Here is a 27,313-nt window from a genome sequence, read left to right as displayed (position 1 = left end):
CGTAGCCGCTAGTTTGCGCACGCGCAATGCGAACTGTACGCATGCGCAGTAAAGCGAACATCGGCTGCGTACGACCGACTCTGAATGAGGTCCAATATGTGTCGGCACAAGTAATATCCTATGAATAAAAGGGGCGGCTCTCAGTTTAGGGATGGACATGGTGGAGTTCACCATTGTGGGTCTCCATTGATGGTGCCATTAGTCATTTCCATAGATGGTTTGAAACCGTCGATGGAAAACCATCGATGGTTTGAGCCATCGATGGACATCCCTGCTGTGGGACAAATGACAGTAGTTGGTCAATCAGGGAAGAGGGTGAGGCTAAGTGGTGCCACGGGGTGCAGAGCTATCCACCGTTAGCAGTGTACTAAATAAAATATTGCCGCATCTCTGCCACTGTCGGAGAACCGTCAGACCTCCATCATCATCGGCAAACCATTGATGGTTGCTAACCATCGATAGTCAATGTCCACTCCTATCTCAGTGTGAGTGTTTATTATGGACCTGTGTAGATTCTTACATATATTATTATTATTAGGCATTGCCAACGTCATACAGTCACCTGTTTTTACAGCTTTATTGTGCAGTTCTTTCAAGAGGGTCTCTCTAATCTCATAATCCTTGGACAATGTGAACATGTAAGCAAGCATGGCCTTTGTATACAGGCTGTCTATTTGAAAGACAATGCTCCGTAGCCACTGCAGAGCATTCTGCAACATTTCATTCTCCATCATTTCATTCTGTATAAAAAAAGAAGGATTATTGCAAAGTAAGAAAAATAATGTGGAACTGCAAATGTTGTTTCTTCTCATTTTTAAACATCATATACCCATTTTGAGTGATTGCTATCACTAGTATTTGCAACATAAAGTTTAGCAGATCAAGACTGTAGGGGTTGCAAAACTTGCTCCTTCTGATAGGAGAAGCTGGACAGACTGGGGCATACTTTGCTGAATGCAGGTTAGGGGCAGTGATGAGATTTTTAAATGAACTTCAAGGGACTGAAGGGTTTTCATGGTCTTTCCTGGTCCTCAGTGGTTCTGGAAATCTGATGCTGACAGTAAGAGGACACTTTTGGCTCCTCCCATTTGCACGTTCTAAGGCAAAGAATTTATGTGTGTACAAATACAATGTAATAAAAACATGAAAATCTAGGAATGTGACACATGAAACAAAGTCATCCTTGATGTTCCTACATGTTCCTACATGTTCCTACTTTTTACATTATACATGTTTTTACATGTATAATGTAAAAAGTTTTAATTAATTAAGGAAGTCATCTACAAGTGATTGTAGCCAGAACTGACATTTTGTCTTTTGTGTATATGTGTCATAGTCTACAATCTCGCATATGGTCTAGGTGACTGCACAGAGCTGGGGTGGGCTAAGCTATGGCCTACAGTAGGTCTGGAGCCTTATAAATGTGAGCTGCCTATATGTCGCTACAGCCAGGTTATTCAGTCATACAATCTTAGTCTTACAGTTCTCTTAAAAGAGTTTGAAGTAGTCTGTGGGAGGCCTATGGGCTGCGTCAGGTGGTTCTTGGGGCGGCTGCATCATAATCACAATATTGTGTTATGATCATTCAGAAACATCTGGCACATTCTGGTACTCAGATCATGTGATCACTTGATAAATGGGTCTTTCATTGATTGGATACCGGGCCATGATCTGATTCTTGCCCCCAAACTCTCACTCAGGTACCGGTGATAGCGCTTACCTTGCTTCCTGGTTGCTGTGTTCTGTAATCCTGTTCATGTTACTGACACTGGATTACTCTCACCACTCTCAGACTGATTGTTATGGCTTTGACCCTGGCTTGCTCTCACCACCTGTGGTACCCCCATATGTGTGCCCAAATAGGAGTACCCCACACCTTTGGAATGATTTACATACTCTAACTCCGGCTTACTTCCAGCTACCCTAGAAAGGGTTGTGCGGCCGGTGCCATTGCACAGGGCACCACAGGTCAGGGGGCGATGTTTGGGCCTGTCAAACTTCTGTTTATTATCATTCTCACTGGTAGAGTTCTCTTATTTTATCCCCAGCATCTCCTGGCCTCCCCTATCTCTTCCCTGGCCCTTCCCCATGAGGCTATTTCCCTTTTTTGGGTGCATTATGTCCCTTTGAAAAATGAGGGGGGCACCAATGCTCTTTCTGGCACAGGGCACCAAAAAGTCTAGTTACGACTCTGAGTGTCCTCATAAATTCATCCTCAAATTGCGCCATGGATTTAGTGACTTATCTGCTCCGTGCAACTTTTTCTTAAAAATATGTATCTTAATGTGCTACTTTATACCAATTCCAGTACACTATTAGCATCTTAGTACACTATTAGCGAATTAAGACGCAGTACTCGGAATAAAGTAATAATCTGGGCAAAAGGCAGAGGTCCTATATGAGTGGCCTCACGCCACACATTGTTATACTTAATCTGCCTCTTTAAAGCACTTCCTAAACAACCAAAAATACGAAAGTATAGTACTAAGTACACTATTAGCAAATAAAGCCATAAAATTCATGGAAAATATGTAAAAGGCAAAAGACAGAGATCCTGTCAGGTTGCGGCTTAGGATCGGCCGTTACTCAACTCAGCACCAGCTTCCCCTGACCTCTCCATCAGTCAGACGCCAGGTGCGGCGGTGAGTTACGCGCTGAAGATTATACCTGGGGTCTGCTAAGACATCCATGTGCTGCTCCGTGATTTGGTTCCTGCGGTTGCCATCATGGACACAGGCATGACAGTCTAAATCGCCTGATTAGCCCTTTACCCAATGGTAGCATTGTTTGCTGTCAGCTGACACTATCCTCCAATGGACTGCTACCTTAGGGTATTTAGCTGGGCTCTGGACAACAGGAAGTTGCCTCTACAACATTGTTACTTCCAGTGAATATTTTCTGTTGCAGTGTTCCAGGTTCCAAGCTCATTTCTTCTAGTGATATATTCCTAGTGTTATCCACGGTGTGTACTCAGTACATTATCCGAGTACTATCTCCTAAGTGTCAAACTCCTGTGCCAGTTCTGCATCTGGATCCATGGTGTGTGTACTCAGTACGTCATCCGAGTATTATGTCCAAAGTGTCAAACTCCTGTGCCAGTTCTGTGTCTGGAACCAGGGTGTGTGTACTCAGTACATCATCTGAGTACAATCTCCTAGTGTCATCCTCCTGTGCCAGTTCTGCGTCTGGATCCACAGTGTGTGTACTCTGGGCCTGATTCAGACCCGCTCGCGAGCGCTGAGCGCTCGCAAGCAGGTCATGTTGGCCCAGTGCGCATGTGCACGAGGGAGCCAGCTCCGTCGTGCGCATGCGCGAGACCCGGATAGCGACGGCCAAGCCGTTGCTATGGGTCTCGCTACAAAGGGGGCGTGCTGTTGATGGTGAGTGACAGCACACCCCTTTGGTGGGCGTGCCGGGGGTGTGGCTGGCCAGACGGAGGCGTTCCCATGGAACGCCTCCGTCTGGCCGTGGCTGGCCAGACGGCTGCGTTCCCGTCTGGGGCCGGCCCCACTGACATCACAAGTGATGTCAGTGGGAGTGCTTTTGGCTCTGATAGAGCCAAAAGCACTCCAGGGCTTGCGGCAGACGAGACCCTACCACAAGGGTCTCGTCGCAAGCCTGATGGTCTTGACCATCGCGACCATCTTTTTGGCCGCTCGCTATAGCTGTGGGTGGTCACCCACAGCTATGCGAGCGGCCAGGAGGCCGCTCTAAAATTCAGAGGGACGGCCCTGATTCAGAGCGTGCGCTCTGTCAGAGCGTCCGGCTCTGAATCAGGGCTTCTGTACGTCATCTGAGTATTATGTCCAAAGTGTCAAACTCCTGTGCCAGTTCTGTGTCTGGAACCACGATGTGTGTACTCAGTACGTCATCTGAGTACAATCTCCTAGTGTCATCCTCCTGTGCCAGTTCTGCATCTGGATCCACAGTGTGTGTACTCTGTATGTCATCTGAGTATTATCTCCCAGTATCATTCTCCTGTGCTTTCCCTGCGATAGTGTTCTTCCGTTTCCCACTTGTGCCGGATACCTGACCAAAGGACCGCGACCAGCTTGTTGGTTGCAGCTTAAACCCAAATACCAATTGAAGGGTTCACTGGTGCACACCTCCCAGTAAGTTAGACTACGCGCCTTTCATCAGGTTTAACCAACATCCGGTACTTGTGGATGAGGAAGGCATATATCCAGGCCCCTCGCCTCCGGTTCCTTTCCCAACCTGGGACCCCGATTTCCAATCCCTCAGTAGAGGATCTCCATAGTCCGAAAGTGACAGGTCCTTTACCGTTATGCTTAATAAGCTACTTTATACCATCTCTTTGCAACAAACAATACAGATCCTAAATACAGTACTTAGTACACTATCATCAACTTTGTACACTATTAGCTTATAAAGATGCAAAGTTTGGGAAAAATTATTCAAGCACAGCAATCACTACACATGGCGGAGCATCTGCAGAGGTCACTTTAGGCGTCTCATGCCATATGCACAAAAAGGATAGGTGTATGAGGACACATCTGTAGCTGCCAACTGACTTTACAGGGGTACTTCCAAAGCACATGAAACGTTTACTGGATGAAAGTCATGTTTTAATGCAAAACACACAATGATAATACAACCATCAATTTTACATTGTAGGAAAATTGTTGTGCGTTGTTATCCTGACAAAACACAAGAAGAATTAAGCTCTACAGATACAGTATAATGCAGAAGAAGGTCAATTAAAATAGAGTATTGATTTTATGTACTAGCACACAGGGAACTAAATGACTGACTTGATTATAAGTAGGTAGAAATGTTACTACAGTACTTACCTTCAAAAGCTGTCCAGTCTCCAGTAGCGACAACGTTACATATGCATTCAAAGTGACTTCATCCGCAACACCTCCCTTGTATAGAGAGAAGATAAATTGTGTTACTAAAGTACATTCTTCCATGTGTGCTACTGCTTACCCATAGTTAGTCCCAGTGGTGGCTCCAGAGGTGAGGCTGCAGTACGGTCCAAAATTCAAATAGGGGAGCCACACCAACTGCCAGTGAAGTTTGGCAGTGTTTGACATGGCAGGTGGTGTGGCTCCCCTATTTGAATTTTGGACTGTGCTGCAGCCCCGCCTCTGGAGCCACCACTGGTTAGTTCCCAAGTTTAGGGCAATTTCCCCATGAGCTGGCCATACACACTGATAACAAATTAGCAGCACTATTCATAGTGGTAAGAAGGAAACTGTTGTCTGGGGCAAAGCAAAGCCATGTGATTAGGGACAACCTGAGGTCAGAGGGATCGTCATCTCATGTCAAGAACAAGCTGCTGTCAGGTGTGCAGTCAGGAAATGTAGCCAAATACCAGTTGAGCTAATCCGTACAGAGGCCAAGTGGTCAGGACCAAGGTGAGGTCAGGGGTGCGGTCAGGTAGTATGGTCTGGTACAAGCTGATGCCAGGAGCACCAACCATTGGTAATCAGGAACCAGATTAGGTCACGGTGGAGGAAGGCAATGTAGTCAGGTCAGTAATGATATTATACACTGTAAACAGAGAAGTGCCCTACAGAGACCTGACTGGTAACAACATTGTGCAGATAAGCCAGCTATATAAGAAACTGTTGATAAATAATAATAATAATTTCAGAGAAAAAAAAAGTGCTGTAAATCTCAAAAATGATTTAGGAATATAAAGGGGCATATTTAATTGCCAGCGCAATGTAAAAAAAAACCCCAGTGGTGCTGATTTTTCTAGCAGCAACAAGGTTTTTCCTATTCGGTTGCTGGGTAGAAATTCAGCCTCGGTGATTTGAATGGGAAAGAACACATTTTATTTCCCGCAGCCCCCAGCAGGCGCGAAATCAGTGAAAATCCCTATTTTACTGTAAGTTAAAAATGCCAGAACTTTATTTAAAACCCCTTGGACAACCCTAATTAGGCAATTGAAAGTTTTCCAATTAGCTTAATTAGTCTAATAATTACATGTAATGACTGGTGTTAAATTAAAAAATGGGCTCAAATTACCTCAAAATAAACTTTTTTGTTAATTTATGCACCCCATATTTATTTACAGTATTTATGTAAATTAAAAATAGTTTTTTATCTATTATTTACATTTTTTGCATTTTAAATTGGCTTCAAATTACCCCCAAATCACATTTTTTCTACTTTTCGTTTGCACTTTTAGGTTTTTTGTTTATATTTCAATGAAAACATTTTTGCTTTTTATAATTTATCTACTTTAAAATAGAAAATGCACAAATCAGCCATTTGCAGCATTTTTAAAGATCAAAGTATTTTTCTTTGGGAAAGCAAAATAATAATTAAAAACAAAAAACAAAACAATTCCAGTGTGTATTTGCAATAACAATTCAAAATGATTATTTTTCAATTGGATAGCATTTGATTCAGGAGCATTACCTGCATTAATAAAAGAAATGGGTGGCGATGGCCATGGTAATTTTTACCTCAAAATTCGAACACCTAATTGGCTATGCCCCATAGAATTTCATCCCTACAACCTATTTTGAGTGTAGCAGCTAGACTGATTTTCCATGCAATACATTCTTCTGCTGCTGCTGCTCCACTCTGAAACACTGCTGCAGTCCTTATATTGCCTGCTTGTATTGTATCCAATCCAATGTAAAATACTTTTGCTAAAATACAAATCTGTAAACACTACGCCAACATACATCTCTAATCTTATCTCAAAATATCTCCTAGCTCAATCCCTCTGCTCTGCCCAAGATCTGCATCTCTCATACATATTCTTTACCTGCTCCCATTCATGGTTAAGGACGTTTTTGGGCTGCACCCACTCTGTGAACACCCACCCTCACACAGCAAGACTTTCTTCTAGTCTCTAACTCTTCAAGCGTTCCCTGAAAACTCATCTTCCCATGCAAGCTTATCAAGTTCCAGAACCACCTGCATAACCTTCATAGACTGTTCTACTCAACTAGTTCCCAATTGTACAGTCCACACATTACTCTACATGCAGTATGTTCTTCTGCACTCACATAATCCACTGACTCCAGACTGGTATTAATGTGTGACTGAATCATGTAGAGCACCAATATCCTTTGAAATCTGGCTCGACCATTTGTAATACAGTATGTAGCACTTCCTCATGTATCAAATTCTTGCGAGCAGGGCATTCTTTACCTCTTTGTCTGTCTGTCATTACCCAGTCTTTTCTTATTACTGTTTTGTTCCCAATTGTATAACACAATGGAATATGCTGGCACTATATAAATAACTCTTAATAAATGTATAATGTATTGCTGTTTATAGAAACATTGTAGAACTTTTAAAGCCTGTGTCATTTGTCAATACTTTTGCTTCAACTAAGAAGTTAGACCTTGATGTACAATATTAAATTATTTTATATTTAAAAAGCTTGTCTCTCACTCCTTTTCAGTGAGCTGCCATTTAAAGGGATTGGAGCTTCTCTAATACAGCTGATACACAGTGACAGACAGATTTTCGGGCACTTCCCAGTTTACCTGTAAGTTGTTAAAACATCAAAAAATTGTCCTAGAGAAGGAGGTGGAACTACAACTGTCTGTAATGGAGAGATGAGATAATATCTTACTCTTTAACAAAGCTGCAGAGGAAACCATATTAATTGATATAGTAATTGAAACAGCATTGTGATATAAAGTTTTGGTTCATCTGTGAGTTTTTATTAATGTCTTGCCCAGTTTAACATGAACCATCTGTGGCAGAAATGCCGGCATTGCTCGCTGTGTTATTTGGGGCATACTTGCTAATTTTATGTTTCTCCACTCTGGGAGAAGCCCAGACAGGAAATGCAGCTGACCGCTTTGGGGGCGGTGGTGTACTCTTCATGACATTAGGCCCCGTCAAGGCAAAATGTTGTGAATTGCAGGTGCATGGGAAAGGAGTGGGGCCTTGTCCCCTCCATACTGAATATACAAATATAAATTCAGGCGCACAAATATTAACGGTCAATGGACCTCATTCAGAGCCGCTTGTAAGCGGCCGCTCGTTCGCTCCGAGCGATGTTCGCACATCTGCGCATGCGTACGGATGCGCGAACCAGTCAGTGCGGCCGAAAATCGTGTGCTCGCAAAATAGCGAATGCCTGCTAATTTGAGTGACAGAGTGAGGCATTTGTGGGTGGTAACAGGGGAAGGTGCTTGAAAACGGGGAGTGGAGATCAGAACGCAGGCGTGCCTTAAGGTCAAAACGGGCGTTTTAAGGGTGTGCATAATTAACAAAGCAGCGTCATCAACCACGTCAGTTGGGTGTCTTATAGCCAGAACTGCTCGCATGATTGCAGTAGGAAAATGCAACCACAAGAATAGCGAGCAGTTCATTCGCCTTTCAATGTACTCGATTAATCTAATAAATAGCAGAGATGACGTATGATGCGAACGGCCAGGGGGCGTTTTTTCAAAAATACGACCGCATGTTTTGTTCGCTCGTTCAGACATGGAGGCGTCAACAGACCGCAAAGAGCGAACGGTCAATTTAAATAGCCTGCCCCTTTTAATGAACGAGCGAGCGCAAATAGCGTCTGGCTCTGAATCAGACCCTATGATCACTTATCAAAAAAGCAGCTCCCAATTAAAGCACTGGTTTGCTTAAACACACAGTAAAAAATACATATTTCTCAAAGGGAGAGCTTAATTATAATATTTATTTAAAGATATAATATTACATTAAATACCAACATTAAAAAACATTAAATGTTAAAACAATCTCTTTGCATAAAACAAACAAATTCCCGTAATAGCGTTTTTAGGAATACAAGGAAATAATCTGTCAATATTGTATGAGTTCATCACATCACTTGCAGCGGCTAAAAATAGCAGCGATAAAAAATATAGGAATATTCCAATATAGTTGAAAAAAATGGGGAATCCGTACTCCTGGTTTATGATGATGCGATTGGTAAAGCAGCTCCTTGGGTATATTTAACTTTGTATTTACATTGCCTGCACAGTATCAGTTCTTATATAAGTGGCCAGCGCCTACCTCTACCTTCCCCACCAAGCACCGCTGTTTTTTCACCAAGCTGTTTCCGGATGGTGGGCACAGTGCCAGGAAATAACTCCAGACGGGGACCGACAGCCGGGAGGTGTTTCTTTATATTCGGGAGTGGGGGAGGGAGCACGCCGCCATCACAGGTAATTATGGATAGCAGGATTAGCTGTGAATAAAGACTTCGAGACCTAACGCGTTTCTCCTTACTGGTTTCTTCAGAGGGGTGTCAACGACACCCCTCAGCTTCTAACTGTATCAGCTTCTAACTGTATTTTTTCAAACACATCCTGTAAAATCACAGCTCAGAGCTGATTGGTTGGTACATTATATCTATTTTATCTCTCTTCAAGCTTTGATAAATCTCCCCCTCTAACTCTCTCCGCTTTATCTTTCTCCAAGATTTGATACATCTCCCCCTTCATTTTGTTGGATAGGCTAGCAGTTGGCCCCCATCTATGTTTGAGTTAATGGTGATGGGCTGACAGGTGGACCCTATTTATTAGGTTAGAGTGAGTTCACATTTACACTGCATGGGGCGTTGTTTCTTCACATACCATACCTTTCCACATTACAACATAAATAAAGCTGACCCTTCTACTTGCCAATACGTCTCTGAGTCATTATATTAGACAAGTTAATGTTACTTTTTTGTGTATAGAGTGTTTAATGCACTGGGAACCAGCAGCATCTCACCTTTAATGAAGCCTTGAAAAGTTTCCCCCTGTTCTTGAAACTTCCACTGGGGAGTTGGTTTTCTTTAAGCCAATTAACAATCTTGCGAATGCATTTCTTATCCACAGGGATGTAGCGGGAAGCGGCACTGAATGACTTCATCACAAAGGCCGACAGCCTGAGAAAGGAGGAGGGTTAGGTGAGCAGGAGATAGGTCAGTGACATTTATGTGTTTAATCTGGAATAAGAGTTAGACACTACACAATGGAATGGTATTCACCAGGTGTTACCCTCTTCATCTCTTTCCCCAAATGCACTGAATGACCCATCCTTTCTCTGGTAGTTCAGCTGCCTTTGATATCCTAGTAAGACATAAAAAAGTTAAGCTACTGCACTCCTTTGGCTTCTGTAAAGGCAAACAATTGTCACCGTACAAGGTTATTGATAGAATACTCAATATTTTCCCAGTGTAAAATACCAATCACACACTGAGTCCACCTTTCATATCCCAGATCATTCACTTCTTGTCACTTGCACAGTATATTACTTGTCCTTGTTTTGCAATTGTCACATGTCCCAACTCACCGTGCATAATGTACTCCTGCCCCAGTTGCTGAATTTCCTTTGTACGTTGGTTTGTACTCTCCAAGTAGTCCATCAGGTAAATATTGGGGACAAATCTGACCATAGTCTGCTCCCCACAGCCTACTGGGCGGTCAAGAAGCTTCTCAATGCCCTGGAGTGCAGATCCCATTATATCTCCTATAAGAAACATGAATATAATCTCTTAGGGCCTGATTCAGCAAGGGACGCAAGTGAGAGAACGCACGCACTTGGCCGATGTTTTCAACTGCGCATGTGTATACATCGCACTGCGCATGCGCGAATTAGCCAGTGCGATAGGGTAAAGGTACGCAGACTACGTGCAGTGTGTGCGCAGACCCTTCAGATATTGATTGACAGGAAGTGCTGTTTGTGGGTGGTAATGGGGGGTGGTCTGCTGAACGCAGGCATGCCAGTGCGTTTGAACTTTGAACGCTCTTTGCAGGGGCGTGAATAAATTTGCAATTGTGCGGCCCTACGCAGCTTGAGCCCTCACTGCATTCAGGAAGTGTAGCAATTCCTTAGCAAGGTCAGGTCAACCACAATTCTGCGTATGGGGCCGATGGTTTTCGATGTTACCGATGTTTCCCGCTATCTTGCGGACTACTCAGGCTGTGAGTGAAGTGAGGTGGGCGGCATTATGTATTGATGGGCGTCTGCCTCTTGTGCTATGGTTGCCGTACGCAGGGCCGTAGCTAGGGTAGTGCGGCCGTTGCCATCGCACAGGGCACCGCAGGCAGGGGGCGCTGTTTGGGCCTGTCAGTTTTCCTGTTTATTATCATTCTTGCTTGTATTTTCCTCTTATTTCATTCCCAGGATCTCCTGGCCTCCCCTATCTCTTCCCTGGTCCTTCCCCATGAAGCCATTCCCCTTTTTGGGGTGTATTATGTCCCTTTGAAAACTGAGGGGGGCGCCAATGCTCTTTCTGGCACAGGGCACCAAAAAGTCTAGTTACGGCTCTGGACGTGCGTAGGCATTGATTAGCATATTTTCTCAGTGGCTGGGTGCGTGCGTTCTCTCATTTGCGTCCCTTACTGGATCAGGCCCTTAGTTATAAGTCTGCACACAGTACATAGAAAATCATACAGTGACCCACTGACAGTCAGACAATGCACATATTAGTACAACAAAGTATTTATTCAACTTACTCAGAGCTGCAGTATGACAGATGGAATAATAATAATAATAATAATAATAATAATATAAAAGGCAAAACTTCTAAAGAGAACAGGTGAAGTTTCCCATAGTAACCAATCAGCTGCTAGCTATCATTTTAAAGACTCCATACCTCCCAACTGTCCCGCATTTAGCGGGAAAGTCAAGTTTTTCTGGGACTGTCCCGCCCGCGGGCCGCAGTGTCCCGCGGTGGGGGGGAAGTTGGGAGAAGCATACACGCTGCCCTGCTATGCACAGCATCTATTCAGCGTACGGGGGGGAGCCCGGGGGCTGCCCAGCATCTCGGAGATGCTGGGCACGCCCCATTAGTAATGTAAACGGGGGCGTGTCATCAGGCCACGCCCCCTTTATGATTAGGCCATGCCCCCTTTTCGGGCGCGCGGGCCTTCGGCGCGTGCATGTCCCGACTACCTCCCAACAAATGTTGGGAGGTATGAGACTCTACTTGTTAAATGATAGCTGGAAGCTGATTGGTTGCTATGGTCAGATTTACCTGACCATAGCAACCAATTTGTTCTCTTCAAAATGTTTATTCATTGTCTCCTGGGAAATGCATGCATTCCTCCAACTCGCATGACTTACTAAAGACCTGAATGAGTTTGACACAACATTTCAGAAGGAATTTAATTCAAATGAATGTTTGCACTGGTAAGCACCATGGCTGCCATCAGAAATTGTTGGGCCCGGGATGGAAGGAGCAGAGACGGGGGTGGAACGGACAGACATCAATTGCTATAATACTCACACACACATAAACCAAATTATATATATATATATATATATATAGAGAGAGAGAGAGAGAGAGAGAGAGAGAGAAACCAACATTGATTCTAATATATATATATATAAATATTTATATCTCCGACATAGAAATACACTGTAAAAGCTGGATCCACATACAAAGCCAAAAGGAAGGGTAAGTGTAGGACACAGGGCAGGGAAAGGCTGGCTTGGCAAGGGAGAGGGCGGGGTGGGGGGGGGGACAAGGCAGGGAAGGCTGGCTGAACTATGGGGCGGGGCGGGGAAGGCTGGCTGAACTATGGGGGGAGGTACAGGGCAGAGAAGGCTGTAACAGGGAGGGGTCAGTGCAGAGAAGGCTGGCTAGAACAGGAGGGTGGACAGGCTGGCTGAACTAGGGGGGTAGCACATGTCAAGGCCATGTAGTACCTGGTTAGTGGTGTGTTCAGCTGGCCAGTTAGAATACATGCTGGCTGCTTTTGAAGAATGAAGAGATGGGTCCCGGGTGCTAGCGGTGCTGCAGCTGCAGCCAGGACAGTCACAGCAGAGATAGAATAGGAGGCTGACGTTTAGAAGCTTATTGAGCTGGGAGGCAAGCCAATCACAACTCGCTGACCGGCAGCCAATCAGGAGTGGCCGCTACGGCCGTTCCTGATTGGCTGGTGTTCCGCGATCTCATTCACTGCTACCTGGGCACCCCTCTCTATCCCCTCCCTCCGGGCCCGGGACCCGAGGCCTGGTGGTCCCCACCTGATGGTGGCCCTGCTAAACACAACCTTGAAGTGACATCGGTCGCGATGGCGGCAGCACCGGCCAGCTTACTCAGGCTGGCAGCCTGCAGGCCAGGAAATCTGCATCCACCAACACAGACCCTGGCCTCAGCACTCCCAGAATATGGAGGCGGCACATCCCCATTTCCAGGGACACTGCTAAGGCACGCCCCCGCTCCACCCCCCAATCTCTAGGGGTCTATTTACTAAGCTGTGTTGGGAGATAAAGTGAACGTTGATAAGGTTCAAGTCAATCAGCTCCTAACTGGGCAGCACAGATGGTGTAATGGTTAGCATTACTGCCTCACAGCACTGAGGTCATGGGTTCGATTCCACCACGGCCCTACTTGTGTGGAGTTTGTATATTCTCCTTGTGCTTGCGTTGGTTTCGTCCGGGTACTCCGGTTTCCTCCCACACTCCAAAAATATACTGGTAGGTCAATTGGCTCCCATCAAAAAAAATTTAACCCTAGTGTGTATGTGCGTGCACATGTGACAGGGAATATAGATTGTAAGCTCCACTGGGGCAGGGACTGTTGTGAATGGCCAAATATTCTCTGTAAAGTGCTGCGGAAATATGTGTGCGCTATATAAATAACTGGTACTAAATAAATAACTGCCATTTTTCAAATGGTACCTTATCTCATTTCACTTTATCTCCTAACACAGCTTAGTAAATAGAGCCCTTCATGTTCCTTGATCTACACACGTTACACCGCTTTATATATACAGTATAAGGTATGATAAAATTAATTATTGTTGGCCTTACCCATAACTGTGAATACAGCAGATGCAGAATTAGGCACCACCACTGGGGGTAAAGCAATGGAAAAGTTTTCAGAGGAAACCGAATCTGAGTAATACAAAATGGAAGATAGAAATTAAAGTTTCTCCTGATAATCCAGAAATGCTGTTTTGTCCTTTTTAAAAAAAAAAAATTAGCTTTAATGTCAGTATGATGTAATATTACTAGCAATTAACAGTACTTTGCAATGCAATTTTTTTTTATATCTTGAGTAGAAATTCATTTAATTGATCAAATATAAAAAAAAAAAAATGTGTTTTATTATTGAAATATTTTGAAATGATAGTTAAAGTTTTTTATGTGAAACAAGTCAGACTTACCGCCTTTGTATAAATCCTTTCCGGGAGCAGCAGCTGCAGGCAGTTTCAGGGGACAGGGCCAGACTGTTAACGTAATTTTCCTGGGAAAGTCCGCTAATCGTGGGTCCGCGAGAGGAGGGGGCGGATCTAAACAATGCAATTTGTGTCATTTAGCCCCGCCCCATCCCCACGGACACACAAATTCCCCATTAAATCTCCCCATCCTAGGAAGTGGGCAGGATGCAGGAGATCTGCCTACAGTTCCAGAGGTGAGGGGGTTAACCGAAAAACCGTGAGCCTCCCGCGACTTCCGAGAGTGTAAGCAAGTATGATGTAAGTGCTGCAATATAGTACTGTATAAACAGACAAAAAAGGGAAAAACTCTGTGTTGTGAGCACTCTTGGGTATTGTACAAAAATGAATACATAACTTTTAATCAAATAACAAAAAACATAAAATGCATGCCCTACATATACTACTTTAAAAATAGTGAGAATGAATATAATAATAAGAAAAAACTTATGATATACTAAATGATATAGTTGTATTTATCTTACTGAGTGGCTACTAGCTCAGTTAACTGGTCCTTTCACTGCACGTTCTATGCACAAGTAAGACGTCTGGGGATTTGAGACTTATTCTGAGAAACGTACCACTCACTCTTTCTATTCCAAGGATCAACGCATGTTACTAGCTCTTTTGTTCTCACAGATGACCTAGGCCAAGTGGGAGCTGTTTGAGCTATTGGCAGCATTCTTGTTGTCTCCTGACTATTTTGTCATTTCCTCTTAAGGTTATCAAGGAATGCCATGTGATGTTTCTATCTATTAAATACCGACTGTACATACCATTATGACATCATGATTGGTTTGGATATGGTATGAATATTACTCCACTTGATATTTCGCCAGGTGTTCATTTAACAAATATATATGCTCCATCAATTTTGAATTGGTAGAAATTAGAGCTTATTGCTCTGTTCACGTAGCCATTTATTTTTTACTGGCAACTGATTATATTTTCATAAGGAGTTGTCCTTTTTGTCTTATTGTATGTATGTACCCAATATATGTGTGTGTCTAACTATATCATTTAGTATATCATAAGTTTTTTCTTCTTATTATATTCATTCTCACTATTTTTAAAGTAGTATATGTAGGGCATGCATTTTATGTTTTTTGTTATTTGATTAAAAGTTATGTATTAATTTTTGTACAATACCCAAGAGTGCTCACAACACAGAGTTTTTCCCTTTTTTGTCTGTTTATGCTTATGATCATGACTCTAGTGAGCACCACCACTGCCTCAATACATTCATTCTAGATGTGTTCTAGTTTATTTTCAGTAAAGTGGTCCCATCATCATAAGATAGTATTTCTCTCAATAGTCTGTGCGACGATATTCCCCTTTTCCCCTTTCCCTGTCTTTGTGTCAGCAATATAGTACTGCTCATCGATGTATCTATAATGGCGGAGAGGTAAGTATAGGTTATAGGTGCAGGGTGTAAGATGTGGGTACTCCTACACCCATAACCTATACTAACCTCTCCATCAACGCTGCTGTAGTCACCACAAAAATGACGTAGGTGCCATTTTACCACAAGATCTGCACGTGTGAGGTAGAGAAATCAAGAAAACCATTAAAATGGCACCCGTTTCATTTTCCCAGAGTTCTGCGCGTGCACAGTAGACTCTGGGCACAGTGACACAGTGGTAAGAGGAGGGGCCTGTACAGACATTGTACATGGGCCACCTCCTCTCTTAAACAATGCTGTCACTGGAAAGTGTTGATTAGCAAATGCTTTTAATAGATAGCAAAACACACCATACACAGGCTGCTACAGAGCACTTCCTGCCACAAATTAAAGATTAACCGACTGATAGGAAGCCGATTAGTCTGCACAGTAAAAGGTACTAAATTTATGTGCTAAACCAATACTGGAAGTCCGTCATGTCACCTGTAATACCCTTTTCACATCGCAAACTCGGCTCTGATCCGGGATTTTGAACACGGGTCCAACCCAGCTGCGACCTGGGTCAGACCCCTTTCACACTGCACCTTCGACCAGGGTTATTCCCGGGTTGGCCCTGTTCACACTGAACCCGGGTCAGCCATGTAAAACCCTATGGATGTCATTAAAAATAGATTTTTTCAGTCTCACAAAGATAATATCACAAAATGGAACACAAGGGAGGGGTGGGGACTGCTCACAGCATTGCAGGAATCATGGCTGAATGGCTTATCACTGTGTCATACATGCCTACTCTCCCGGTTTTCGCAGGAGGCTCCTGATTTTTCGAGTAACCCCCCGCACCCCATAGTGAAGCAGGCAGAATGGGGAGAATTTCTGCGGCGATCGCGGGTCCCCGTGTAGGGGATGGGGCTTAATAACACGATTCTCCATCATTTAGCCCCGCCCTTATTGAAATTTAAGCCAATCGTGACAATTTGCAGTGAAGGGGGTGGGGCTTAATGATGTGACCCATCAGGCCCCGCCCCGTCACAGCCCACCTGCTTGTCCCCCCCAGACTTCTCCCGTGGAGGATAAGCAAAAGGTTGGCAAGTATGCCACTGTGTAGCTCTGATATTTGATTCAGCCAGTGAAAGCATGATGCAGCTTCTGACAGCATAGTGTACAGTTCACTTCTTCATCATTCCAATTAGCCATCACTGTAGTGACAGTAGTGGTATTAAGCCCCTCCAGGCTGCCAGAATGCTGCCTCTGCTGTTGTCTGCCTGTGTGTCTGGCTGCTGATATCATCAAGTGAGACCCAGGAATGTCTAATCAGCGTTGTTTGCCGAGTCCCGGGTTGGGCCCGTTCACACTGCACATCAACCCAACTTGTTCCCGAGTTCAACTCTGGTTGATTCCAGGGTTGAAATGCCGAGTCGCCAGACTCGGCAATTTTTCTGTTGGCGCGTTCACACTGCACCTCGACCCGGCAATATACCGGGTTACATTTGCGATGTGAAAGGGGTATTACTGATTACAGTATTGTCATGAATATTGGTCCAGCCCACAATGGTTTCCTCCACTGTATATAGGGCACATTTCTACCATTTAGGGAGGTAATGGAGAGTGGCAACAAAAAATGCAGGCATGCCCCGGGCCTTTTTTTCGGGGCGTGTCGTAGCCTGTGTCAGCGATCACGTATGCAGGTAAAGTGTTTCGCCGCCTCAGTTTAGGTGGCCATTCTGTGTAACCGTAGGGCTTCTTAGATGGCCAATTATCACATGATCTGCAACAGCGGCTGCATATTTGAATGACCTGCTTGGATCTGCGAAGTCGCTGGTGAGCGTCTCAATTAGGGATGTGCAGGCTCGGATAGGTTCGAGTTTGCAAGTTGAGTTCGGATTTTTCCCTCCAAAAAAACGGAACTCAGAAAGAGGCAAAACGTCATCTTGCATGGACGAACATCATCATTCCTGGACAAAAGTCCAGGAATGATGATGTTCGTCCATGAAAGATGAAGTTTTGCCTCTTTCTGAGTTCCGTTTTTTTGGAGGGAAAAATCCGAACTCAACGTGCAAACTCGAACCTATCCGAGCCTGCACATCCCTAGTCTCAATACATTTCCTGCCGCTACAGCATAAGCGTGTTTTCACACAGCAGCTAAGTGTGGGGTCGCAGCTGCGAGCAGGGACGGACTGGGGCTGCTCAGTAGCCCTGGCAATCCCCCTAATGCACATGCCAAAGGGACGTGGTCATGCCTCTTGGGGGTGTGTTGTGAGTCATGGGGGCGTGGCCTCGCTGCCGCCCCATCTTTTAGTGTGCTGGCCGAGCAGAGCATCGGGAGGTGAAGCTGCTCGGTCGGGGTTTGCAGCCGGACCGGCCCATCTGGCCATCGGCCCTTCTAGAATTTGCCAGAAGTGCCAGATCGGAAGTCGGGCCCTGGCTGCGAGAGCATTAGCGTACATCCCTGGATCAGGCCCTGGATCCTGACATCATGTGCTTGGTGATTTACTTAGTAATAAAAATATTTACTCTGTGCGTATTCACAAATAAGTAAATCTTATGAAAAAAAAGCGTTATTGGTAATAAATAATACATTCTCAGGCTTGTAGTATATTAGCATTATTGGAAATATATCCTGTTTGTAAATGGAAATCCCGTGCTACAATGGAAATTAGGACCATTATTCGGATCATATGTAGTAGAGCCCTATGTACTAAATATGAGCATCATACTTCTCTGACTCAGAGGCGGACGCTATTGCAGTTGTTGTTGCGACTTTTTCTGTAGCCACAACAACGATAATATGCAAATGCTAGTTTTCATCCTGCCCCTTATGTTCTATGTGCGCCAGATACTGCAAGCTCTGAGTCGCCCACTTGCAATGCCCGTGGACAGTGCAACGCCACTGGTGATTATGAACACTCCACTATCGGCGCCCCAATGTGTTTACCGTCAACCCTTGCACCAGACTATGGCAAACGCAGTGTCTCCTGAAATCGCTGTAAACATGGCCTCTATGGCTGCAGTTCTGTATTTGGGAACACAAAGCCAGTGAAAGTCCCATAACATGCCCATGAGACGGCCTTTTTTGTGCTTACATCAAGTCACCTCCCAGGAATGCCAATGGTTTTACGCCACCAGTTCTAATGCCAGTGACAAATGAACACAACAGCGGTCTCTGCATACACTCAGGGTAACGCATTCACCAGAGGGGTTTTCAGGACTCTTCGCATATACGCACTAGCAAATAATCACTGAAATGCTCAAACATCGGCACTGCTTCCCAACTGTGATTCAGGCACTGAGTATCAGTTGCAGTGATATTACAATGGGCCTGATTAGAGTTGTACGCAGACCCGATGGTTTACTCATAACTCCCATGATTTCTGATTTGCGCATGCTCAGAATCCGTGCTGCACATGTGCCAATCTCTGCCTGCAACGACAGTTGCAGTGTCTCCTAAGCCACATCATGATTGACATGCTGTGGCCATTTGGGGGCAGGGCGCCACCGGTGACCATTTTACAAAACAGGGGCATGTCATCCCCCCATTTTGTAGGTGTGTTGATGCCTGGGTCTGTGGGCCTGATTCAGACCCGCTCACAAGCGCATAGCGGTCGCAAGCAGGCCGATGGTGGGCCAGTGCGCTCGTGCAGTGTGCACACTGCGCGTGCGCGAGCCCCGGGGCAAACGCAAAAACCACTCGCTCCGGTGCTCGCAACAAACGGGGCGGCTGTCGATGTTGATCGACAGCTCGTCCTGTTTTGTAGGCGGGGAGGGGGGGTGGCTGGGCAAACGGAGGCATTCCTGCAGGAACGCCTGCCACTTGTGGGCGGCCCTACTGACATCATTCGTGATGTCAGTAGGTGGACTTCCTGCTCTATTAGAGCAGGAAGTCCATTGGGGCTTGCGGCCACGAGACCCTACCGTAAGGGTCTCGTCGCAAGCCAGATGGTTGCGATGGTCATACCCATCGCGACCATCACCTGGCCGCTCGCAGCTATGCGAGCGGCCAGGAGGCCGCAACTTAAAAAACAAGCGCCCGTCCTGATTCAGAGCGAGCGCTCGCTTTTAGCGAGCGGCTCTGAATCAGGCCCTGTGTCTTTGGAAGAAAATTTTCATGGGCCCTGCATAGGAGTTCCATAGACTTATTCAAATTCATAGGCTTATCCAGATGGCCGATGGTGGTTCGATGCTGCGTCTTCGGAGGCAGCACTCAGATCTGCAATGCAGGCAGCGAGCGTCTTTAGCCTTCAGACTCCTCCTGGTGCATTAGCATTTATTCACTTTGCTGCTGCATCGCGATGCTAACAACGTAACACTCTGCATCAGACCCAATGGGCCAGATGTACGAAGCTCTGAAAAGTGATAAAGTGGAGAGTGATAAACCACCAGCCAATCAGCTCCCAACTGTCATTTTTCAAACATAGCCTGTAATATGACAGTTGGGAGCTGAGTGGCTGGTCGTTTATCACTTTTCAGAGCTTAGTACATCTCACCCAATGACCCTTGTACTTTGCTGTCCAAGGTGCTGAACATTTCAACTGCTGTATGATGGAGAAAGCTGGGTGCTTCAGTCATTGGTAAGTAACACGCTACTGTACCTTCACCACAGAGAATGGAATTGTAGAATGTCTCAACTGGCATTCCCTCCGCCTGCAAACAGACAGATAATACATACAGTAGTGTTATGTCAGTTATACTATACACAGTGCTCTATTTAACTGCATAGTCTTAGCTGCATTTTGGCAATAATATACAGATGTTTACATTAGTTATGACTAAGGAACTCATCAGTTTTTTTTGTAGCTGCATGGGTGCTGAGAAGTATTGGTTTCGTACATTAGGGCAGTGGTTCCCAAACTGTGTGACTAGGCACCCTGGGGTGCCTCAGGACACTTGCAGGGGTGGTCAGGTTCGTGGTCTAGCACAAAATCAAATTATTTATGGTCAATGTAATTTAAATATGTGGACAAACAGAAGCGCAAACCTGTCCACCACCACAAAACTGAGCCTAAAGATGACAGGTCAGCACAATTTACTTTACAACAATTTTTTCAGCATTTCTCAATAACAAACATTTGGCTTAGCGGTGCCGTGAAAACAATGCTGATACTCTAGGGCGGTGTGATTTTAAAAAGTTTGGGAACCACTGCATTAATGTAAGTTTCTGTTTGGGACAATAAAATTATATTTTATGTTGCAATATCAGTTCAAACCTTGTGGAGATAGTAAAGCAGCATGTTCATTATTAAAAGCAAACCTGCATCCAGTTGGAGGAATTGTAGTGCACCTGCTACAAATACATGTCTCATAAGTGTCACAGAGATGTGATAGGCTGCATCCCTTAATCAATGGCCTCCTTTACAGTCTTGTTTTACACCTTTAGTCAAATAATGAGGGATATGTTAAGAACTTATCTTTGTTATCTCTCTTTCTTCGAAGTTTATAGGGTCCACAGAAAGACCTTGGGGTGTAGGTGATGGCTTGGACACCCAGGCATCACGCAGTTAATTTTTGTCTCCCAAGGATACACCGGGCCACTCTTCCTATACCCCGCCCCTGAGCCAGAGGCACCTCAGTTCGTAATAAGCCAAGGGTCAGAGGAGGTTAAAAGTGAGAAGGAAGTCTGGAACACACAGGAATCACATTCTTACATAGAAGGAGATGGAAAACCGGCGACCATAGAGAATGCCCATCTGAAGCAAGGAGCGCCAGGGTGGGTGCCCTGTGGACCCTATGGACTTCAAAGAAAGAGAGATAACAAAGGTAAGTTCTTACCATATCTCTAATTTTCTTATTCAGGGTCCATAGGCTCCACAGGGAGACCTTGGGGATGTCCCAAAGCAGTCCTTTAAGGGTGGGTATGCTCCTGAGCAGACAGGAGAATCCGGCGCCCAAAGGAAGTATCCTGAGAGGCAAATGTAACAAATGCATAGAACCTTAAAAAGGTCTGGACAGAAGACAACGTGGGTGCCTTACAAAGCTGAATAGCCAAGGTGCCACGACGAGCTGCCCACGATAGGCCCACAGACCGAGTAGAATGAGGAGTAACAGAAGGTGGTACAGGAAGGCCCTCTTGAGTGTAAGCCTCAGATATTGTCAGACTAAACCACCTAGCCAATGTCTGTGTATTGGCTGGCCATCCCTTCTTGTGAAAACCATAGAGGACAAACAAGGAGTCTGATTTACAAAGGGAATTGGTACGGTCCACATAAATCCTGAGAGCACATACTACATCCAATGAGGCCTCACCTGCCGAGAGGTCTGGGGATTGAAAGGCTGGAACAATAATTTCCTCATTAATGTGGAAAGTAGAGACCACCTTAGGAAGGAACCCAGGGCGATTCCGAAGAACCGCCCTGTCCTGGTGAAAATTCAGAAATTGGGAATGACAGGAGAGTGCCTCTAAGTCTGACACCCTTCTGGCCGAAGCTATGGCCAGAAGAAAAACAGTCTTAGCTGTCAACCATTTGAGATCCACTGAGGCCAGTGGTTCAAATGGAAGACTCTGGAGAGTCTTAAGGACAACAGCCAAATCCCAAGGAGCCACAGGGGGTACAAAGGGAGGCTAAATCTGAAGGGCACCTTGCAGGAAAGTACAAATATTCGGTAGAGGAGCAATCCTACATTGAAACCACACTGATAGAGCTGAAACATGCACCTTCAGTGAGGCCAAAGCGGAGACCAAGATCCAAATCCACTTGAAGGAAAGCCAAAATCCTAGGTATCCCAAAAACCAGAGGGTCATAACCCCTGGGACGACACCATTGAAAATAGATATGCCATACTCTATGATATATACGAGCAGAGGCTGGTTTACGTGCTATGAGCATGGTACCGACCACAGAGCTGGAGAAACTTTTTTAACAGGGAAGTCTCAAAAGAGCTACGCCATCAAAGACAGATGACCCAGGTCCGGGTAAAGGCAAGGACCCTGAGACAACCGGTCCGGACGTTGAGGCAACAGCAATGGAGTGTCGATGGAGAGACTCTGAAGATCTGAATACCAATGCCATCTGGGCCATGCTGGAGCCACCTGCAAGACCGTCCCTCCCTCTTGTTTGAACTTCAGAATGACCCGAGAAAGAACGGAGACTGAAGGAAATGGTACACAAACTGGAAGGTCCACTTTACTAACAGAGTATCGACCAGGAGAGCCCCGGCTTCTCTTGTCCTGGATCCGTATTTTGGCAGCTCGTGATTGAGTCTGGAGGCCATGAGGTCCACTTCTGGAAGGCCCCACTTGTCCACTAGGAGTTGAAAAACCAGACCATTCCCCTGGATGCACGTCGTGATGGCTGAGGAAGTCTGCTTCCGAATTGAGAACTCCCAGTATGAACACTGCCGGTATGGCTGGGAGATGGCCTTTCACCCGTGTCATTGCCACCTGACTTCGGGTTCCTCCTTGATGGTTGATGTAAACCACCGTCGTGGCGTTGTCTGACTGAATCTGCATGGGTTTTCCATGAAGTATGAGTTTGACTAGCAGGAGGGCCCTGAAGACCGCCCGAAGCTCCAATATGTTGTTTGGCAGGGCAGATTCCTCTGCTGTCCAACGTCCCTGAAAAGAGTGTGGACCTGTCACTGCACCCCAACCCCTGAGACTGCCATCCGTCGTCAGAATTATCCAGTCTGGGATCCAAAAGGGGCACCCTTTGGTGAGGTGATCTGTCTTCAACCACCAGGATAGGGATAAATGTACCTCCGGAGATAGCACCATTGCCTGTGCTTTCATACAATGGGGTAACCCGTTCCACCTGGAGAGGATCAGCTTCTGCAGAGGCCTGGAATGGAACAGGGCATATTCTACCATGTTGAATGTCGACACCATGGATCCCAGAACCTGCATCGCTGAGTGGATTGACACCCGGTGACTGTGGAGACATCTGCGTACCCGCGTCTGCAAATTGGAGGTCTTTTCTGTTGTCAGAAAAATCCTCTGCTGCTGGGAATCCAACAGCACTCCCAGATGGAGCATCCTTTGTGATGGAATCAGTGATGACTTCTTCCAACTGATTAACCACCCGTGAGACTGTAGCACAAAAATTGTAAGCTGTAGATGTTGGTGGAGTACTTCTGGAGACCCTGCTAACAGGAGGTTGTCCAAGTATGGTAGCAGCTGCCGGACACCCTGTCCCCGCAGATGGGCCGCCATGATAGCTATAACCTTGGTAAACACCCAAGGTGCAGTGGATAGGCTAAAAGGTAGAGCCCAAAACTGGAATTGTTGTTGCTGGACAGCAAACCGGAGAAACCTCTGGTGAGATGCAGGTATGCATCTTGAATATCCAATGAGACCATAAAATCCCCAGGTTCCATAACCAGTATAATTGAGCGTAGAGTTTCCATCCTGAACCGAGGTACCCTGAGGAACTTGTTCAGGGACTTGAGATTGAGGATAGGATCCGTTCGGTTTCTGAACCAGAAAAAGTTTGGAATAATAACCTGTTCCTCTCTGAGGCAATGGGACCAGGACTAATACTCCTGCTTGAAGCAAGGACTGTACGGCCTTCTGGATTTGTAATGTCTTGTCCTTGTCTGACAGAGGGCCTGCTCAGAAAAACTGATGGGGAGACCTTCTGCAGAAGGAGAGGGCGTACCTGTGAAAGACCACTTATCTTACCCAAGAGTCTGTGGTGGTCCAACACCAGCACTGGGCGAACTGAAGAAGTCGTCCTCCCACCGTGGGATCCCCCAAGGGGAGGCCCGTCCCGTCAGGCTGAGGACTTGTCATCAGACTTGGCCACCGGACGTCTGGTACTCCAGGCCTGCTTCTTGGGCTTGGTAGTCTTACTGAGGGCTGACTGCCTAGGAAAGGGCTGACCCTTAGGCTTACCTTGGGGATAAAAGGACCAAAGGAAGAGGTCCATGGTCCTGAAGAAGTAGATGCCGAAGGCAGACACGCAGACTTAGCTGCTGCCAACGTATCCACAATCTTGTCCAGGTCGGGACCAAAAAAGATCTTACCATTATAAGGCAAACACTCTAATCCTTACTTAGAGTCCGCGTCCGCTCTCCAAGAGCGCAGCCATGAGGAACGGTGAGCTGACACCGCAGCATTCGACATCCTGGAAGTTAAGAGGTCGATATCCAAAGCAGCCTCATTAATATATGCAGCTGAATCACGGAGATTACTTGATCTGTGGAAGCATCTGAAGGAAATGACTCCTCTAAGGAGTCTTCCCAGAAACTCCATAGCCTTGGCCACCCAGGAGATAACCATGGCCTGGCGATAGCCCCTGAAAGAGAATACATTGACTTTAAACAAACCTCTACCTTCCTAACCATAGTGTCCTTTAAGGAAGATATGGATGGCATAGGTAGAGAAGCACTTTTAATTAAGCACGTCACCACCGCTGGAGGTGATTCCCATTTGGTGCAATATTCCTCAGGAAAGGGATAGGCATAAGCCAGGCGTCTTTGAAGCTGGTATCGGTTCCCAGGCAACTTCCAAGCCACTTCCATATGCTCTACTAGTTGATCACAATAAGGAAATTCCGCAGAGGTAACCTTTATTTCCTTGAACAGAGCATGTTTGGACCGGGGAGTTGGCGGTTTATCCTCCTAAGGCTGAACGGACAGTACGTATCAGAGCCGGAATGTTGATCTGAGACCTAGATTCCTCCTCTCGCAGAGAGGGCTCAGAGTCATCTACATCTAGAATCTCCCCATCATCAGTGTCATCATCATCTTATAGTGTAGACTGAGATGACGGCATAGGCCTTTTAGCCGATCTAAGGGGTTTATCTCCCTGCAACATAGCCTTGAGGGCAGTAGAGGTATCCGCCAGGTTCTACACTGTAGTAGAGAGTGTATTCACCCAATGAGGAGGCACAGGGGGGACCTGCATGGGTGCAACCTGTGGATGCAGTCCCTGTGAAGGAAAAACTGCCTGCTGTTGAAACCCTATAGGGGGAAACACAGGAGATACTGCCAATCGTCTTGCAATAGACGTTAATGCCTGAGCAAAGGAAGCCCAAGCAGGCTCCTGCGAGATGGCTGAGACTACAGAGGAGACTGGAGGATTATATAACACCTCACACATAATCCCTCTAGCACCATGTCTCCCAAACCTAACCCTGCAGAACATGATTTGCATGACAGCAGGGCTGGAGCAGAATTGTACAAATCATCCCCACTTTCAGACATTGTAGAGAAGGAAGTGTACGCTGTATGTGACAAACCACACAGTTATTAATATAACTGTGAGGTATTTTAAACACCCTGACAACACTTGTACTGTAAGGGCTGAGAAGGAAAGGAATAGTAATATCTTTGACAGATGAGTAAGAAATACAGAAAGGTAGCGCTAGCATAAAGTCACATACTATGCAGAAAAACACCTGCAGAATGGCACTACAATTCAGCAAACCAGACTTAGAGCCATATTCAATCAGACGCGAAAATCTGTTTTCGGCGAAAAAGTTTTGCCGATGATGTCATTTCGCCAGGCAGAAAAGTATCACCATATTCAAATCCAAATACTTTTTGCAGACGCGAAAACACAATGCAATGTATTAGGTGAAAAAGATTCGCCTATGAATAGGTGGTGAAAAAAAGTGCAGAATTGCGGTTTTGGGGTGCAAAACGTCGGGAAACCACTCAGTACCCTTGGGACAGCCCCCCAAAGCATAACTGCGTAAAAAAAAAAACTAAAAAAGAAAAGAACACCCCAAAAATGGTTTTGAAAACGGGGCAAAAAAAAAAAAATCAAAGTTGGGGTACAAACTTAAAAACTAGCAAAATAAGCTTTTGGGGGGTCTACAAGTATCAGGGAGGTGTTTTTTTGATTGCAGGTGCTTACTGAAGGTGCGTTTTTTAAAACTTCACTTTTGTGATTTGTAACCATGCTTGCACACATTTTCATGTACCCAAAATTTGCTGGGACTAGTTATTTTCTCAAGAAAACCAAACTGCTAAATGCTATTCTTCACCACTTGTGCAAAGACCCTAAGTAGCAGCTATTGAGAGCATTTAAATACCCCAAATACCTTCAGCAGGGCTATTCGGGGGCATCTAGATTGATCCCCAATATTAGTGCATCTTTTGGGGGGGTTCACGCTGATTTCCCCAAATCTGACAGCACTTTTCGCCTGTTTGCGTTTCGCCGGGTCCCGTTTTCGCGTCCTTTGGTTTTGAATAGGGCGAAAAGCGGGGCCTCGCATGAAAAGTTTTTCACCTTCAAAACAGGCAAAGTCGGCGAAAAGTACATTCCGCCGACAGCTGCGAAATTATTGCGGCTAATTGAATATGGCCCTTAGTGTCTGGAAGGCTATAGTGCTACATACGCTGACCAGGAGGTGAGGTATGTAGGGGGACCCGGGCTCCGTGTTTTCCTGAAAGATCTGCAACTTCCAGTGGAAGAAAATGGCCGCAGGAGACCTCAGAGGGGCTGTGCCCATGGAAGGAGAGCTGCCTCAGCTAAGCCAGACCACAGTGGAAAGGCGCCCTGGGCAGAGGGGAGGAGCCGGCTGTAAAACAGGGAAAGCTGCCTCCCCTAGCCGGCAATTAACCCCCGGGATGCTGGTTTGCACTCCAGCTTATGTCCCTGGTACTCTAGTGGATGCGCAGGTTTTCCAGGCCTGGCTCTACTGCCGTCATCCCGCAGTCTGTCCCTAGAGACCAGGGAGGAAAGACTGCTACAAGCGGATCACCGCAATCAGTGATCCGCTTCTTACCTAGTCCCTGTAGGTCCGGCTGCAGTCCTGGGATACCGCAAGGTCTGGCTAACACAGACCCCGCGGTCCCGCCGCGATCCCCAGATCAGTACCGGCATCTCCGAAACCGGGCAACAACGAAACTGAGA

The 27,313-nt window shown here is 45.7% G+C and overlaps 1 protein-coding gene across 1 annotated transcript in view; it reads right to left on the bottom strand.

Moving 5' to 3' along the window:
* The window catches only part of LOC148518866 (alpha-2-macroglobulin-like protein 1), a 119,819-nt gene that overhangs the window by 16,375 nt on the left and 76,131 nt on the right, over positions 1 to 27,313 (bottom strand). Inside the window, exons 22-29 of the mRNA XM_088476946.1 lie at positions 20,109 to 20,160; positions 13,714 to 13,797; positions 10,243 to 10,419; positions 9,938 to 10,019; positions 9,679 to 9,835; positions 4,812 to 4,886; positions 905 to 907; positions 563 to 740 (exon numbers count right to left, since the gene is read on the bottom strand). Coding sequence (XP_088333072.1) covers positions 563 to 740; positions 905 to 907; positions 4,812 to 4,886; positions 9,679 to 9,835; positions 9,938 to 10,019; positions 10,243 to 10,419; positions 13,714 to 13,797; positions 20,109 to 20,160 — 808 coding nt within the window. The remainder of the gene's footprint in view (positions 1 to 562; positions 741 to 904; positions 908 to 4,811; positions 4,887 to 9,678; positions 9,836 to 9,937; positions 10,020 to 10,242; positions 10,420 to 13,713; positions 13,798 to 20,108; positions 20,161 to 27,313) is intronic.

Source organism: Taudactylus pleione, unplaced genomic scaffold (genome assembly GCF_031769625.1).
Source record: "Taudactylus pleione unplaced genomic scaffold, aTauple2 ptg000198l, whole genome shotgun sequence".
Classification (NCBI taxonomy): domain Eukaryota; kingdom Metazoa; phylum Chordata; class Amphibia; order Anura; family Myobatrachidae; genus Taudactylus; species Taudactylus pleione.
The sequence above is the reverse complement of the archived record's forward strand: the minus strand, read 5'-3'. Positions and strand labels throughout refer to the sequence as shown.